Source organism: Helianthus annuus, chromosome 9 (assembly GCF_002127325.2).
Source record: "Helianthus annuus cultivar XRQ/B chromosome 9, HanXRQr2.0-SUNRISE, whole genome shotgun sequence".
NCBI classification, from domain to species: Eukaryota; Viridiplantae; Streptophyta; class Magnoliopsida; order Asterales; family Asteraceae; genus Helianthus; species Helianthus annuus.
The window spans coordinates 32548602-32565250 of NC_035441.2; the positions used below are offsets into that span (position 1 = coordinate 32548602).

The window sequence follows — 16649 nt, forward strand, 5'->3', positions numbered from 1 at the left end:
ACTTTTTCTTCATGGATTTCAGTAGTGTCTTTGTCTTTGTTTTCATCTTGAATCTCAGCAACGAAAACAAACTTTCTTTTCTCTGTAATAGCCCTGCCATGAGCTGTTTTTCGAACATTCTCCAAACGATCTTCTTCTTGACAAATAGAGCTCCAATTAAAACCTTCATCCTCGTAAATTACAGCACAAACTCTTGATTTTTCTTTTGGTTTATCTTCAATCAAATTTGGCTCTTATCTGCTTCGATGGTAGATCGCCTTTCGATAATCGTCATCGTTGAAAGGACGTTCATTTCCTTCAGCAACTTCAGAGTTTCTACATTCTCTTTTGAAATGACCCTTTTGCTTGCATCTGAAGCAGGTCACCTTGGATTTGTCAAATCCAAGTTTTGTTGAAGCACCTACAAGCGATTGTTTCCCGGTAATCTCCATATACCTCTGAGCTCGGCGAATACAACTAGCTAAACATCAACGGATGTGAATGAGCTCCATCTCTTCCGGATCAATCTGGTCGTAGTCTTCTTTGGTTAACTCTGAATTTCCAATTTTGCCAGCTACAAGACCTTCATATGACTCCAGAACAGATGCAAGGAAACTCATTTGCTGCTTTGCTGCATTGATGCTCATTGAAGGAGAATTCTTCAATTTAAGAGCAATGTTGCACAGAATCTCTTCAGTTTCATAAGAACTTGACTTTGCAGATGAATGATATCCAGAATGATGACTTGTCGACGTTGTTTGTGGTTCTATCATCTTCTCACCACTTAATGCTATTTTTGGTGACCCAACGCCTTTATCAGAAGGTACACTGCCTTTATAGTACAAGCCCACATTCTGTTGACGTGAAGAACCAGTCATCTTGCTTTGCTTTTGTAGCTCCAGATCATGACTTTAATCTTTTCAAACAAAGAATCAAGAGAAATTTCATCATATGAAGCATCATTTTTTAAGATAAAAACAAAGGTTTGCCACTGGTCTGCTCGTGGTAACACTTCAATGACTTTATCAATAAGTTCCTCTCTTGTTTTGTCAATTTTAAAATGTTCAAGTTCGATTTTGAGGTGACAGAATCTCTCTATCATTTGTCTCACTGTCTCTCCTTTTATATTGTCAAACAGATCAAATTCTTTTTTAAGTAAAGCAATTTTATTTTTTCTAATCTGTTTTCCCCCTCAGCTTTAACTCGTAAAGCTTCCTAAACTGACTTTGACGATCCATCATGAGTGAGCAAGGCAAATATATAATTTCTGATTGCTGACTGGATCAATGCAATCATTCTTTGTTTGGCAGCAAACTCAGATTTATCATCTCTGGTAAATCTCTTGAACGGTAGTTCTTCTCCTTTATCATCTTTCGGCTTTTCGTACCCAAACTCCAGACAAAACCAGCTTTCATGGGCATACGCTTTCGCCCAGTTGATGAAACATTCTTTCCACCATGTATAATCTTCAATGCTTTCCAGAGTTGGTGGCTTTGAATGAGTTCCGTAAAGGTTATCATGCTTGATATTTTCGCCTCCGTGATGGTTTTTGGTGTAACATTTGCAATTTCGGACGATTCGGATGTGAACGCGTTGAAAAATGTGTTGTAGAATTCTTCAGTCATGATGCGAATTTCTTGAATTACCTTGAATATCTTGAATTACCTTGAATCAACAAACAAACAAACACTTATCAGTTTAAACACTTATCAAACAAACAACTGAATCAAACTAATACTCGAACTGGTGAATATTCTTGTGCGGACAGAAGGTTGACAGACTGTGCGGACTGAACTTGATGCGAATTGAGATTTAAATTGTCAAACCGTAGAAACTGCTATGACCCGGATCAAATTCAAACAACCCTGACAAAACCACACGACGTGAGACTGAACCACCTCTTGTGAACTGGGATCAAATTCAAACCGTGTGACACAAAATTCACTTTCAGACTACCTTGACCCTTTCAAGTGACTTCCCCCAGTGAATCAAACCATGTGATCTGATTGATAGGGCCACACAATAAGACTTCAACAATTAAAATTCAAACTATGCACTTCGGCCGTAAACACTTAACACATACAAACTATGATTGGGCCTTTATATTTAATAGATTTACCAATTCAAAACACAACTCGTCGATAACAATTTTCACCAAATCAACTCTATTGGACCTAAATTCCGACCACTAAAATGACAAGTTCAAATCTTAAAACTGTTCCCGACAAACAGAATCAATCAGGGGCCTTTTACCATGTAACCGACAACTTTATTAATTCAATTATATGATTGGGCCGCCCATAAATTTTGGTTAATTGTTGTTGTTTTTTTTTAATTCATTGGGCCGCAAAACTTTAATGAGCTGACATCAATTATGCAAATCACATGTATCTCTTAAACAAACATAAATGTGGCCGACAAAAGTTATTGGGTTTATAATCCTATTGGACCGCAACAGGAACCAATCTCATGGGTCGATAATTTTCATTTCACAATTCAATTCATTTAATTTTATGGCCCACATCATTTGTGTTTGATTTATTCATGATGTAAAAACATTGATTGGACCAAAGAACTAACAACTATGATAATCAAGCTAAATGATGAACCGACATTTCGTTTATCTTGAGCCAACACAATCACATGCACATTTCTTTAAATCTCGTGGCCGACAAACTTTTATTACTCTGTTTAATTATCAATTTATAAATGGGCCGATACGTTTGTATTCAGTCGATGACTGATAAGCGGACCTAATGAGCGGAACCTTTAAAGTCACTGTGAGCGGACCACACAAAATGTTCGAATAAGCGGACTTGAGCTTGTCAAATAAGCGGACCACAAAAGCGAACTTCTAATATGTCACAATAAGCGAACCTATATTGTTCGTAAAAGCGAACCTGCAATTTTGACAACGAATTTGAACTGAAAATCTTATATTTCTCCTAAACGGTTAGGAATTTGGATCTGAAACTTGGTAGGGTTATAGATTAGATGTTTACGCACAACATATCAAAAAATGAGACGATTTGGACCATAAAAAACCGTTCAATTTGACGAAAATCAGTTAAAAACGTGAAAAATATGAAAAAGATGAAGATAGATGAAATCCGGATCTGAAATCGATGAAATCACGAGCGGAAATGTGTGTTGGATCAGTGCAATCGAGCTCCTGCTCTGATACCACTTGTAGGACCGGTTTTGACTCCGAAACGATTGCGAAACGAACGTATAACGTGCGGAATCCGTACACGAACGCGACCTAACACACATGATGTAATATAAACGTGATTCTATATAAGATTTGATAACGTCAAGCACCTGGAATCACAATGACAACACTTTCTCTCTCTAGATCTAGAGCTTTCTAACCACAAATGAGCAAAAGTCTTTTAATCTATGACATAATCTCCTATTTATAGTCCAAGGCATTTAATGAGATTTCTCATTATTACAATTATGCCACCTTGCCTTTTTGTCTAGCTATCACTAATATAATGACTCGTTTTCTTCTATTTCTCGTTACTGCTCGGATTGACGAAGGCTATAGACATAAATGCACTAACAATATGTAAATAATTTAATTACACATATGTATGACAATTACATATATGTGAAAAAGATAAGGGTATAACTAAAATTAATAAAAAATAAGTTAACTTTAAATGGGTCTAGTGTATTACTATAAAAAAAAGTGAATTTGGAAAACACCATAACACATCATTTTTTGTTCTCCTCAATTATCTACGTACCATGCTTTTCACTCCTCAATCCTATATCCACAAACTTTGTATAGCCATTGGTTTATTAATTCTTTCTCTTTTCTTAATGCATTTGTCACACCCTGATTTTCGGTTTATGCGGAAGCGTATGGAGGTGTGACGAAAGCGACAATCGTTACAATCAATCGAGTAAACAACATATTTGTAACCAAAAAAAGAAGTTCATCCATACATTTGTTTTTGTTTCGAACCATAATTTACAATACATATGTCTTGTTCGGAAATTGAAAACAACTACAACTTTAACCACATTGTTTAAAGTTCAAAATAGTTTCATAAAAGATAACAACTGAAGATGGATGACATCTCAAAAGCTTGCGTTCTTGATAACAACTCGAAAATATTTTTTCCAAAGCCGTCCACTAATCAATCTCCCGTAATACATGTTAATTTTCAAAACGTCAACAGAAGTTGAGTGAATTCATGTTATTTTGTTTTCGCATCAAATTAGTCTCCAAATATTTGAAGTAGTAAAATTCGTTTTTGTATAGTATGATGAAAAATCGTATGATCATTAGTGTTTTGCAAAGACATTAATATGTATGCTATAATAGGAGGCAACCAAACCTTGACAATTTATTGCGCGTGTCAACGACACTAGTTTGGACACAAAGGCACTCTTAACGATCGAGGTTATCGTTGCCGATAAGAGTGGGGCTTGCCAAAACCTAAATAGATCTATCCGTTTGTTCCTCGGTACTTGTTTATTCATTAATGGTCCCTTTATTTTAAACACCTATCCGCATGTGATCAAAATTGTTTCATCGTATCATCATACTATTTGTAACATGTATACATCCCCGAAAGTTTAAAACTATAAACATTCAAAGTAAAAAGGGGAAAACATGAACTCACAGATTTGCGTTCCGTGTAAATTTTGCGTTCCGTGTAAATCTATATTCGATTCCAAATTCGTCGTTTGTTTCTCGACCTGCAAGTGTTCTAATCTCGTTAGACACTTAGGTTTGTTTTTGTTTATCGTACAAGTATTTCATCTTGTATTTCGTTTTTTAGTTTCTTGTAATCATTTGCTTCCTTTGTTTGTGTTTTCGTATATATGTATATGTATATGTATATATATATTCTATTTGATTTGTTTTTGAATGGGCTTAATTTATGCATTAGATCTTAAGTCCATTTTTGGTATTTGATGTATATGGGCCTAGCCCAAATACCTTTGTTTAAAATGGATCAAGCCCAAATTGATTTGTAGGAGCGGGCGTTAGCCCAAAACACTTTTATAAAAGTGGGTCTAGCCCAATTTAGTTTAAAATTGTGGACTTAGCCCAAATAATTTGTGTAAGAATGGGCCTAGCCCAAATTATTTTCTATTAATGTATCTAGTCCATAATAATTTATAAAAATTGGGCTTTTAGTCCAAGTATTTTGTAAAGTGGGCTTTAGGCCAATTTTGACTAAAAATATATTTTAGTCCATTGTTTTGTAAAAGTGGGCTTAGCCCAAATTTTATTTATGAGAAATGGACATTAGCCTAATTTAACTTATGGACTACTTTTTCATTTACAAGATTTTGGGCTAGTAAAAAATAATAGTAATACTTGTATTTTTATAAAAATCTAGGTTTTATAAAAATCATTACTTATGCCATATATGAACCTTTTTAGTGCATAAGCTTTTGTGACAGTTCGTATTTGGTTATGACTATTTTTTATGTTTCAGTTTGATTTATTCATCTCGTTTGTCCCTTTGGTGTCGTCCGTCTCGTTTTTAACAATTATTTGGTTTGTGCCATTTTATTTTGTCAAAAAGTCCATATTTTCCAATAGTGTCCGAATTTGTCCGTTTTTGTGTTCATGTCCAAGGATGGACATTTTATTTCGTTTTTCAAGTTCATATATATTTTTGTAATTTTCGTGGATGTGTATAAATTTTGTATTTGTTCTTTACTTGAACTAAACATATAATGTACACATCAAAATATATATTTATGATACTTGATGCATATTTTTGAAAGTACATATTTTATCCAAAAATATATACTTGTCACTTTTGTTTAGAAATATTTTTATAAAATATGGATTTATAACTTTGTCCAAAATTTGTTTAACCATGTTCAAAGACCTCAAATAGTTGTTCTAGTTACATACTTCTTTGTTTAACTACTTTTTAAACATAACAAAATTTATAAAAATTTTGCCATAGTTTTGTTTGAAATATGGATTTTTCCCCAAATTTATACAAAACTTGTTTTCAATTTATTTCAACACAAAATATCATCAAGTATCAATATCCATCAAAATTTGTCAACAAAAGTAGCATGAACATGATATAGTTCTTAACTTTCCCAAAAAGGAAACTTTATTCCTTATTTTTGCCAAAATTTTGTAGAACAAGATTTTATTGAAAATTCTTGTTTTAGATGACTCACAAGGTCATTTGAAGCATAAATATGTGTTTAAAACGTTTAATATTAACATATTTCATTCTTTTGATTCTTTCCAGAAATGGAAACTTTATTTAAGAAAATTTTCAAAAATTTATTTTCTTGGATTTAAATGATTTCTCATATTTTACTAGCATGCATGTTCATCATAACCCATTTTCATCACTTTTGTTGATGAATCTTGGTTGATCCTACATGCATGTATGTAGATCATATTTTTAAGCAAAAATAACCAAGATTCAAGTTTACTAGTCTAGATTTCTCCAAGTTCATCCCAAAATCATTGAAAAATCATGGATAAAAATAATGATTTTTAGTTGTTCTTGTTGTTATTCATGTGGGTTTATGATGAACTTGTAAAAGAAATCAAGAATAAAAGTAAGACTAGTGTAATGTTCTTACAATTTTTGCTAGGAAATAAGGATGAAAAGAAAAATCTTGAAGATCTAAGGGCTTCTAGTTCCACCAAAATGCTCCAAATAGCTTTACTAATCTCCCTAGTATCTTGTTTCATCCATAAACATCCATATGAGCATGTGTTCTTGAGTTTGAATATTGAAATGAAGGTGATGTAGGTGATGTTTGGTCTAGCTGATTTTGGAAGAGAATTGTTTAATGGTTTTAGGAATTATAGAAGAGAAGGTGGAGTGTTGGAAGGTTTACTTGGATTAGATCTACCCTAATCATGCTCTCCTAGTTCCAACACAACAAGTTAGATAATGGTGGCATTGAAAGGGGGCTACCAATTTTGAAATCAGCCATGGGGGGTATTTTACTATTATTATTTTTTTTATAAAAATCTTGTTTAAACTAGAAGCTTTAGGAATTTTAAGAACTTTGATATTTTATATAAAAATATCTACAAGGTTTCAAGCTCTAATATTTTAAAGTAGTGTGACACTAGGTAAAACTAGTCCACCAAAATTTTTAGTTTGTTGTTCGGGTGAAAAAGTTGGTTCGGGTCCTGTACCGGGTTAAATACTGACACCGTGTTTTTGTTTAAATAAATACATGACAAAAATTATTTTTGCACACGTTTTATCATCCAAATAATTAATCCAACTTTTTGGACTAAAAAATTTTCTATTTCTGACACGGTTCTGGTACCGGTTTTGCTGACTGGCAGTTTACTGAACTAGCCATGTAGCTTAACGCGAAAGATTCAATTGTGGATTTTGTGTCGTTTTTAATACCCAGTATATTATTTATGTCAAATAATATTTATTTTTGTGTTTTCAGACAGTTACTGTTTTGTTCTTCGGAATGCTGTACACTTCCGCAGGATTACTGTATTTTCTGCGGACTTCGACAATTTAGTTTTTAATTGGAATTTTCTAAATAATAAGGCACATATTATTTTGGACAAAGCTTTTATAGAATATTTGTGTAGACATATCTGTATGTCTTGTTTATATGGTGTCAGACTGTACCGCGACTAGTACTGACATGTATCGTTTATTCGCGTTCCTAGTGTCAGTCTAGGATATTGTTCCTAATCGCAACGGATTTGTTATCATACTTCACTATGATTTTTAAAATTCCTAAACTTTTAAGACTTGATTAATTAAAATCAAGTTGTAGGATCATTGTATGACCAGAATGAGTCGATTAGAAGAGTTGTTTATCCGAATCAAAGGCGGAATCAATGAAACGGACGCTCGATGTAATTATAATGTCTCTATTATTGATCTAACACTGATTTACAACCTGGAGACAATCCGGGAGAGCTTCGCTACTCAGATCCCAAAGTTACAAATGAAAAACCAAGTGCACCTATATATAGTAGTGAGATTTTGCTTGAAATGGTCAAGAACACTTTCAAGCGAAATCTATTGTTTCTGATTTCGCTTGAAATGGTCCTTGTTCATTTCAAGCGGAATCACCAACAATTAGGTGAAATTCAGTTTCTAGAACCTCGAGCACTTGTTATCCTATCCTATCCTATCTTATTATATGACTCGATACAAGACAAATCAATAGACATAGTGCACTAACAGACTCCCCCTTGGATATTGATGAAGTCTTCAGTGTCGAATCTCTATCATGACACATCTTCAGTCTTGATCAGTCTTCAAGCTCTTTTCCAAATTGTCTAACACTGTAAGCATCCATCAAATTTTTCTTTTCTTGATCAGCTTCTCTCTTTAATTATCACACCAGGATCTTATCACTGGCTCCATTATCAACAGCTTCTTCAGGCTCCCCCTTTCATCAAGTTTCCGTGCTTTAGGGATCGACACCTTGCTTTCCAGAGTTGGTCGCTTTGAGTGTGTTCCATAGAAATTATCATGCTTGATGTTCTCATTAATCGCTTTTGTGATGGTTTTTGTAGTAACGGTTGTAATCTCGGAAGATTCGGATGTGAACGCATTGAAAAACGTGTTGTAGAATTCTTCAGCCATCGTTTGAAATTCTTGAATAACCTAGAGACAAACCAAACAAACACAATCAGTACAAACAATATCAAGCAACTTGAAATAGACTAACACTTGGTTTACGTGAAATGATCTTTGACATGAAACGTCCTTTTTCAAGCGAAATAGTGATTTCAAGGGAAATCACTTTTGGAGCGGAATCCCTTTGGAGCGGAATCAAGACTTCAATATACAAGCGAAATCACTTGATGAACAACTTCAAGCGAAATCAAAAATTAATTCTCAAGCAGAATCTCTTGGATGACACTTCAAGCGAAATCAGAAATAATCTTTCAAGCGGAATACCACTTTGAAGCGAAATCTGATTAACTTTCAGGTGAAATAGCGATTCAAGCGGAATCAGGTGCCAATTTCAAGCGGAATAGTCATTTGAAGAGGAATCTGTTGTTGATTTCAAACGGAACTATAGTTTGAAGTGGAATCAGCTAAGTTTTTCAAGCGGAATCACAATGGTTGTTCAAGCGGAATCAGCTTTTTGGCCTATTTTTGTCATTTTTAATTAGAATTTTAGTCTGATTCTTTCAAGGCTTTGTTAAAACACTGTTTCGCATGTACTGTGAAAAATTCAATCCATTTTGACCGTGAAATCTTGTCCAATTTGAAAAAGAAGGTGTAGAAGACAGAAAACTGATGCAATCAAGCTGAACTCTTCTTCTTGAGCTCTGATACCACTTGTAGGATCGTTGTATGACCCGAATGAGTCGATCAGAAGAGTTGTTTATCCGAATCAAAGGCGGAATCAATGAAACGAACGCTCGATGTAATTATAATGTCCTTATTATTGATCTAACACTGATTTACAACCTGGAGACAATCCGGCAGAGCTTCGCTACTCACATCTGAAAGTTACAAATGAAAAACCAAGTGCATCTATATATAGTAGTGAGATTCGCTTGAAATGGTCAAGAACACTTTCACGCGGAATCTATTGTTTCTGATTTCGCTTGAAATGGTCCTTGTTCATTTCATGTAGAATCACCAACAATTAGGTGAAATTCAGTTTCTAGAACCTCGAGCACTGGTTATCCTATCCTATCCTATTACACGACACGATACAAGACGAAGTCAATAGACATAGTGCACTAACACAAACCATACACGCGAAAATAATAGTTGAAATTGTTGTTCAGGTTGTACGGAATTACCGGAATTTTGTCGACTGTCACAACATTGGTTTTTGTATAAATAATATTAACCTATACATATTAAAATATGTAATGTACGCTAGTTACACATGTAAATAAAAAAGTTACATATATGTAAATGCATAGATATATAAGTTACATACACATAACTGATAGATATATTTAAATTTGGATATAACACATGTAAAAAGTAAAAATAAATATATGTAATAAGATAAATACATATGTGTAAATGTTATATATATAAATGTGCACATATGTAACTTGTTAAATTGTACATATTAAAAAAAGATAAAGAATTACACTCACTAATCGGATGAATCATTGTTATACATATGTAAACTATCAATTACAAACATGAAAAGAATTACATATAAGTAACAGGATGAATCATAAGTTATACACATGTAAACTATCAATTACATACATGCAATCTGTATATATGTCGATCACACCTATATATAAAATAATAAAAAGGAACTACACATGCTTTAAAAAGAATCCACATCTATTTAAATTATATGTAAATTAAAGAACAACATATTGCAACCAAATCAGGGGTGTTCATCGAATCGAATATCGAATTTTCGAATCATTCGAATCGAATTGTTCGAATAATTTTTATTTTTCCTTCAATTCGTATTCGATTTGAATTCGATTAAAACCTACCGAATTCGATTCAAATTCGTATTCGAATAAAAAACCCAATTCGTATTCGATTAAAAATTCGAATTCGAATCGAATTCGAATAAATTCGATTTAATTCAGATTCTTTAAAAAAAACATGTAAAACACTTTCATAATGAAACATAAATGTTAAAGCAGCCATAAAGCACGATATCACATTAAAAAGTTCCAAATAAAGCACCACAAGTCTAAAATTCAAAACGAGAAGTCGGAAATAACCACTCCACATTACAAGTTAATATTTTTACGCTTAAAAATCTATTGATAGATTTGTTACTTAGGTTTTAGTTATGGGCCATGTAGTGGGTTTGGTAATGGGTAATTTTAATACTTGGAAAAAAATTGAAAATAATTTATAGTATAGCCTAATCAAAGTTATATATGTATTATATATAAAAATAATAAAGAAAAATATATAATTTTTATTCGAATTTCGAATCGAATCGAATTTGAAATTATAAATTCGTATTCGATTTACTTGAATCGAATTGAATCGAATTCGAATTCTTATAATCGAATTCGAATTCTTATAATCGAAACGAATTCTTATAATCGAAACGAATTCTTGATAGAATTTCGAATTTTTCGAATTCGAAACGAATTCTGCACACCCCTGAACCAAATATATAAGAACCCTGGCAGTTTCCTTCACATAATACAAAGCATATTACGTATGAACTGAAAAGTTTCAATTCCCAAAAAAACAAATTATGCGTAAGTTAAAAAATTACACAGTGATTTACATTTTTAATTGGATGATTTGATGGAAAATGGATGATTTGATCAAATTGACTATTTCAAAACCAAAAAACGTAATTGTGACATTCAGTAGAAAGCCTAACTCTTGAAATTGAGATAAATAAGGAGATTTGAAAAAAACATGTGATATAACGGTAGTCAAATTTACTTTTATACCCTTATTATAAAAATAGAGTAAACATTAAATCAAATAACATGAGTAACTATAAAGAGTTGTGCAAGTTATTCTGAGAAGAAAATTAAATTGAAAAGAAAAAGAACAAAGGGTACAATTGTAAAGCCTTAAATAGTTTTCTCTGATCTCATTTATTATTCTCTTTGATTAATTAATTAGTCATAAAGATATCATCCTCCACACTAAAATTTTTGCTAAGATACATCAAAATTTATCCTACACGTTTTTTTAAATTTATCCTACACATATTGAAATTTATCCTACACAACTCGTAATTAATCCCACACACCTCATAATTTATCATACACCTTAAATTAATTTTTTTCTTCTTTGAAAAGATATATATTTTTTTTGAAAATAAGTTACAAATTTAATTTAGTTAGCTATTAAAAAGGAAGACTAACAATTAATGATCTATCTATATTACCAATATACCCTAACACCCATATTAAATACAAAAATTAAATAAAGTAAAATAAGACATTTTTATTGGTTGAAGTTTGTTATTTTTTATTCTAACAAAAAATTTCTTCTCATTAGAACCCTATATATATATATACATATATATATGTATGTATATATGTATGTGTATATATATATATATGTATATATAGGGAGAAGATCATGCGAGAAACACCTCTTATTGTGAGAACTGCGAGAACCAATGTGAACACACCAAAAATGCCTAAAAATAGCTAAAAATCACACAAATTTTTTTTAAATATTTTTTATATAAAAATCGCTAATTTTCGAAGCAAAAAAAAAATTAATTAAAAAAATTTTTTTTTTTGGCCACTAAAAGTAGCGATTTGAGCATAAAAAATATTAAAAAAAAAGAGTAAATTACAAGTTTTGTCCTTTATCTTTACACCAAATTGCAGGCGCTGTCCTTTAGCACAAAAGTTGACAAGTTTTGTCCTTAACGTTCCAAAATCTTGCACGTTATATCCTTTAGGCCAAACCTAGTTAGATTTTTTGATTAAATCTAGCCATATGCCTTGCATATGAGGGCATTATTGTCATTTCATTATTGTCAATATTGAAAAACCTAAAATCTTTCTCTGACTCTCTCCCTCTTTCTTTGAACACCACAATAAACACGATCATCATCCAATTCACAAACAAAACCACATAATCAAAACCTAAACATAACATAAGATGATTCACTTCTTCAAACTCCCCCGAACACCAGGACCAGATTTCGATTCCACCAGGGGCGCTAGAATAGCATAAAGGTTCGTGATCTTGGATTCATCGTACGGAATCTTAGGTTGTTTAGACTCATGGTGAATCTGCATGGTTTTGATGTCTGGTGCGGTGGTCTTACAAAGAGGACATTCGAACTTAGCGTGACCGCCCTTCGATTGACCGGTCCGATCAACGATTCCGGCCTTGCCGTCGCCTCTGTTGGTGGTAGCTGCGTCCACTTTGGCCTGGATTTCCTTGGCTGTGTGCTTCTTTGGCTTCGCTTTTCCGGTCATGGTTGATTTATAATTGTTGTTGGGATGGTCTAGGGTTTGTTTGGGTATGAGATTAGATGGGAGGTGGAGAGGATAGGGGAGAAGGGAAAGAAGGAATTAAAAGGGGAACAACTGAAGAACCCTAATTGGATGTTGCTGTATAATAATGAAATGACAATAATGCCCTTATATGCAATGCACATAACTAGATTTAACCAAAAAATCTAACTAGGTTTGGCCTAAAGGATATAACGTGCAAGATTTTAGAATATTAAGGGCAAAACTTGTCAACTTTTGCGCTAAAGGACAGCGCCTGCAATTTGATGTAAACATAATGGACAAAACTTATAATTAAAAAAAAAAATTAGATATTTATTTTATTTTTTTAGATTTTTAAGGTTTTTTGGGGGTTTAGTTTTTAGCATTTTTGCTTGGGGTGTGGGGTGGGGGGGGGGAGGGTTAGGTTTTTTGGGGGGTGGGGGAGGGAGGTTTAGGTTTTTTTTTTTTTTTTTTTTTGGGGGGGGGGGTTTCAGTTTTTTTTTGGGGGTTTTAGTTTTTAGCATTTAGCTTTTGGGGGGGGGGTAGCTTGGGGGGGGGGTTTAGGTTTTTTAGGGAGGTGGGGTGGGGGTTAGGTTTTTTTAGGTTTTTTTAGTTATTTTAGGTTGTGTTCACATTGGTTCTCAAGGTTCTCACAATAAGGGTGGTTCTTGCATGAGTCTCAGCTGTCTGATCATCTTCCCGCATTGAATTCGCATGTTGTTTTTTGTATCAATTTTGCATGTTGTTTTTTTAACATGCAATTTCATCAAAATTACCACATGCGAAATTGTTACAAAAAAACAACAAGACATTTCATCAAAATTATCACATGCGAAATTGGTACAAAAAAACAACATGCGAATTCATCAAAAATTATTACATACGAAATTGTTATAAAAAAACAAATGCTATTTCATCAAAATTATCACATGTGAAATTGGTACAAAAAAACATGCGAATTCATTAAAAATTATCATATGCGAAATTGTTATAAAAAAACAACATGCGATTTTAAAATGCGGGAAGATGATCTGACGGTTGAAATTGAAGCGTACATAATGTACGATAAACAATATTGTACGGTACACTTTACCTATATCTATATACATATATATATACATACATACATATATATATATGTATGTATGTATATATATATGTATATATATATATATGGGTAAGATCAAATAAAAAGTTTATTTTGCTTAAGTAGGATGAGAAGGAATCTTAACCATTCATTTTTTCAAATCAATGGTTAAGATGAAATCCTAGAAAAATCCTATTTATGGACTTTTTCTCTTCACATACAAGGCACAAGCATATTCCACCCCCATTTTTTAAACGTTCATAACTTTTTTATACGACATTATTTTTTCATAAAAATAGAGCGTCTTTTTATCTTTAATTTGAGTACCATATTGCTATATAAAATATGAAGATTAAAAAAACCCACTAAAATCTGTTGTATATCTATTTTGTATAAATTTTTTTATGCTGGATTTTTGTACTATATTTTTGTGCTAATTTTTTGTGTTGAATTTTTGTCTTAATTTTTTTCTCAATTTTGTGTGCTGCATTTTTTGTACTACATTTTTTTGCTGAATTTTTTTCGTGCTATATTTTTTTGTACTAGATTTTTTTGTGCTATATTTTTTTGTACTAATTTTGTGCTATATATTTTTGTACTAGATTTTGTGTGCTAGATTTTTTTGTGCTATATAAATATATCTAGGGGAAGGTTTAAATAAGAACGCTAAATATTGTGAGTATCGTGAGAACAAATGAAAAAACCGTGAGAACTTGGTCAAAAACGATTCAAATTCAAAATTTTTTTTCTACACTTATCATTATTATTCGAATAAAATGTTACAAATTTAATTTACACGTTTAAATTTACGTGAATTCGTAAATAAAGAAAATTTACACATGTGTAACTTTGCCATTTACAAATGTGTAAATCTGTTATATTTACATATGTATAAAAAATCTAAAAAGGGTGATTTTGAAAGATGAAATGAATAATGTGATATTGTAATTTCTTTTTTTTCATGTTGTATTATAATTACAATGAGGTTTGTATTAAAAAAATATGGTTTTGACTGGTTTTTCTTTCGTTCTCACGGTTCTCGCAATATTTAGTGTTTTTAAGATAACCCTCCCCAATGTATATATAAGGGAAGGTTCAAATGAAAACTAATTAAAAAAGCCAAAAAAACATACCATTTTTTTGCATACTAATTTTCTCAATTTTTTATATATAAAAAAAATTTCAAAAACAAAAATATTTTTTGTAGTGCACATGTGTAGATACTACACATGTGTATGTGTACTACTATAGCGATTTTTAATTAAAAATAGTAAAAAAATAATTTTGGTGTCTTTTTTAGGCTATTTTAGTTAGTTTTCGAGTTTTCACAATAAAAGTGGTTTTTATTTAAACCTCCCCCTATATATATATAGCAATCAAATGCCAAGGATCTAATTATATCTATTATCTTCCATTTCATTGCAAAAACTTTCTCGAGACATTTTCTATTTTTTAATTTTTTTTGGATTTTTGATTTTTTTTCAATTGTTTTTAAAATTTTAGTTTTTACGACACGACTAAGAAACACTAGACGCTAGTCTCCCCTCCCTACACTTAATTCCTGTATTGTCCTCAATGTGGAAGGAAACTACAACTCAAAATAAAAGGAATATATATATATATATATATATATATATATATATATATATATATATATGTGCAAAAGATTGGAACAGACTTCCCTGGTTAAAGAAGCACGACGGTATAGCATTTCTTTTGCGGTCGCGTCCAGTAAAAACTCCGGTTGCTCTCTACAAGTGATGTTCAAATCATTACGGTCCAAATGGAGATTAAGTATGGACAATTCTGAATGAATCTTGATCTGATAAGCTCTATCCATGTTTCGAAGAATTCACCTGTACAAATTCAAACAGGACAGCCAAGCGTAATACCGAACTAAAGAAATATATATATAATAAAATAAAAGAAAGATATTTTTGGGTTTTTGTTTTTTATATATTTTTTATGTTTTTATTTTTTGTAATTTTTTTTAGAAAACTAGAAAAACACTATGCGCACTAATTCCTCGACAATGGCCTAATTAAACTACGTAGATATCGTAAGTAGGGTATCGTATCCATGGGGAATTTGTGGTTAGTGTTTAACTAGAGAATTATTATATATTAAAGAAAGCAAACTCCCACCCAGAATCCCGATTGCAAGTTTAACACAAAAACCGGTTTATAGATTCATAACACCGCATAAACATGGCATTGGAATTAATGACTTTGAATAATTATTAGGGATAGTTTTGTAAGATTCACCATACAACCTAATAACCCGTTTAGTTATACCAATGACCCACCAATTTACCAACCCGTTAACAACGCAAGTATGGTGCCAATACGCTTGATAAATGACAAAAAATTCAAATATAATAAACGTTTCACAAAATTAACACAAGTGGTCAAGATTTACCAGTTAATACAAATCAGAAAAACAACGTATAATGTGAAAATATAGAAATTAATCATCCGGGGAAAGTCCTCCAACTTTCAGATTCTAGGTTCACAACAAACTCAGTTTAATCATTAATTGGACACCACATAGACATGATGCTGAAAAGTCGGTTAATTTAAGCGGCAATCAAAACAGGTCTTTATTATCAGATCTTTTACAGTTCAATTACCCTATTTTACTAATGTGAGTCAACGTACTCTATGTCACCCAACAAGCTACAAGGTCTTGTCATCGACC

The 16649-nt window shown here is 32.1% G+C and overlaps 2 protein-coding genes across 2 annotated transcripts in view; one reads left to right on the plus strand and one right to left on the minus strand.

Moving 5' to 3' along the window:
* Positions 1 to 16649, plus strand: part of LOC110875549 — a 47688-nt gene that overhangs the window by 11497 nt on the left and 19542 nt on the right. The gene's annotated exons all lie outside the window — the stretch shown is intronic.
* LOC110877449 (protein METHYLENE BLUE SENSITIVITY 1) lies at positions 12530 to 12869 on the minus strand. Its single transcript, XM_022125593.2, has one exon. It carries the CDS (start codon positions 12845 to 12847, stop codon positions 12530 to 12532), a length of 318 nt encoding a protein of 105 aa, XP_021981285.1. The 5' UTR covers positions 12848 to 12869.

What these genes read in the sequence shown, in the direction of transcription:
- LOC110877449 (XM_022125593.2), bottom strand. Translation starts at nt 12,847, where the DNA reads ATGACCGGAAAAGCGAAGCCAAAGAAGCACACAGCCAAGGAAATCCAG.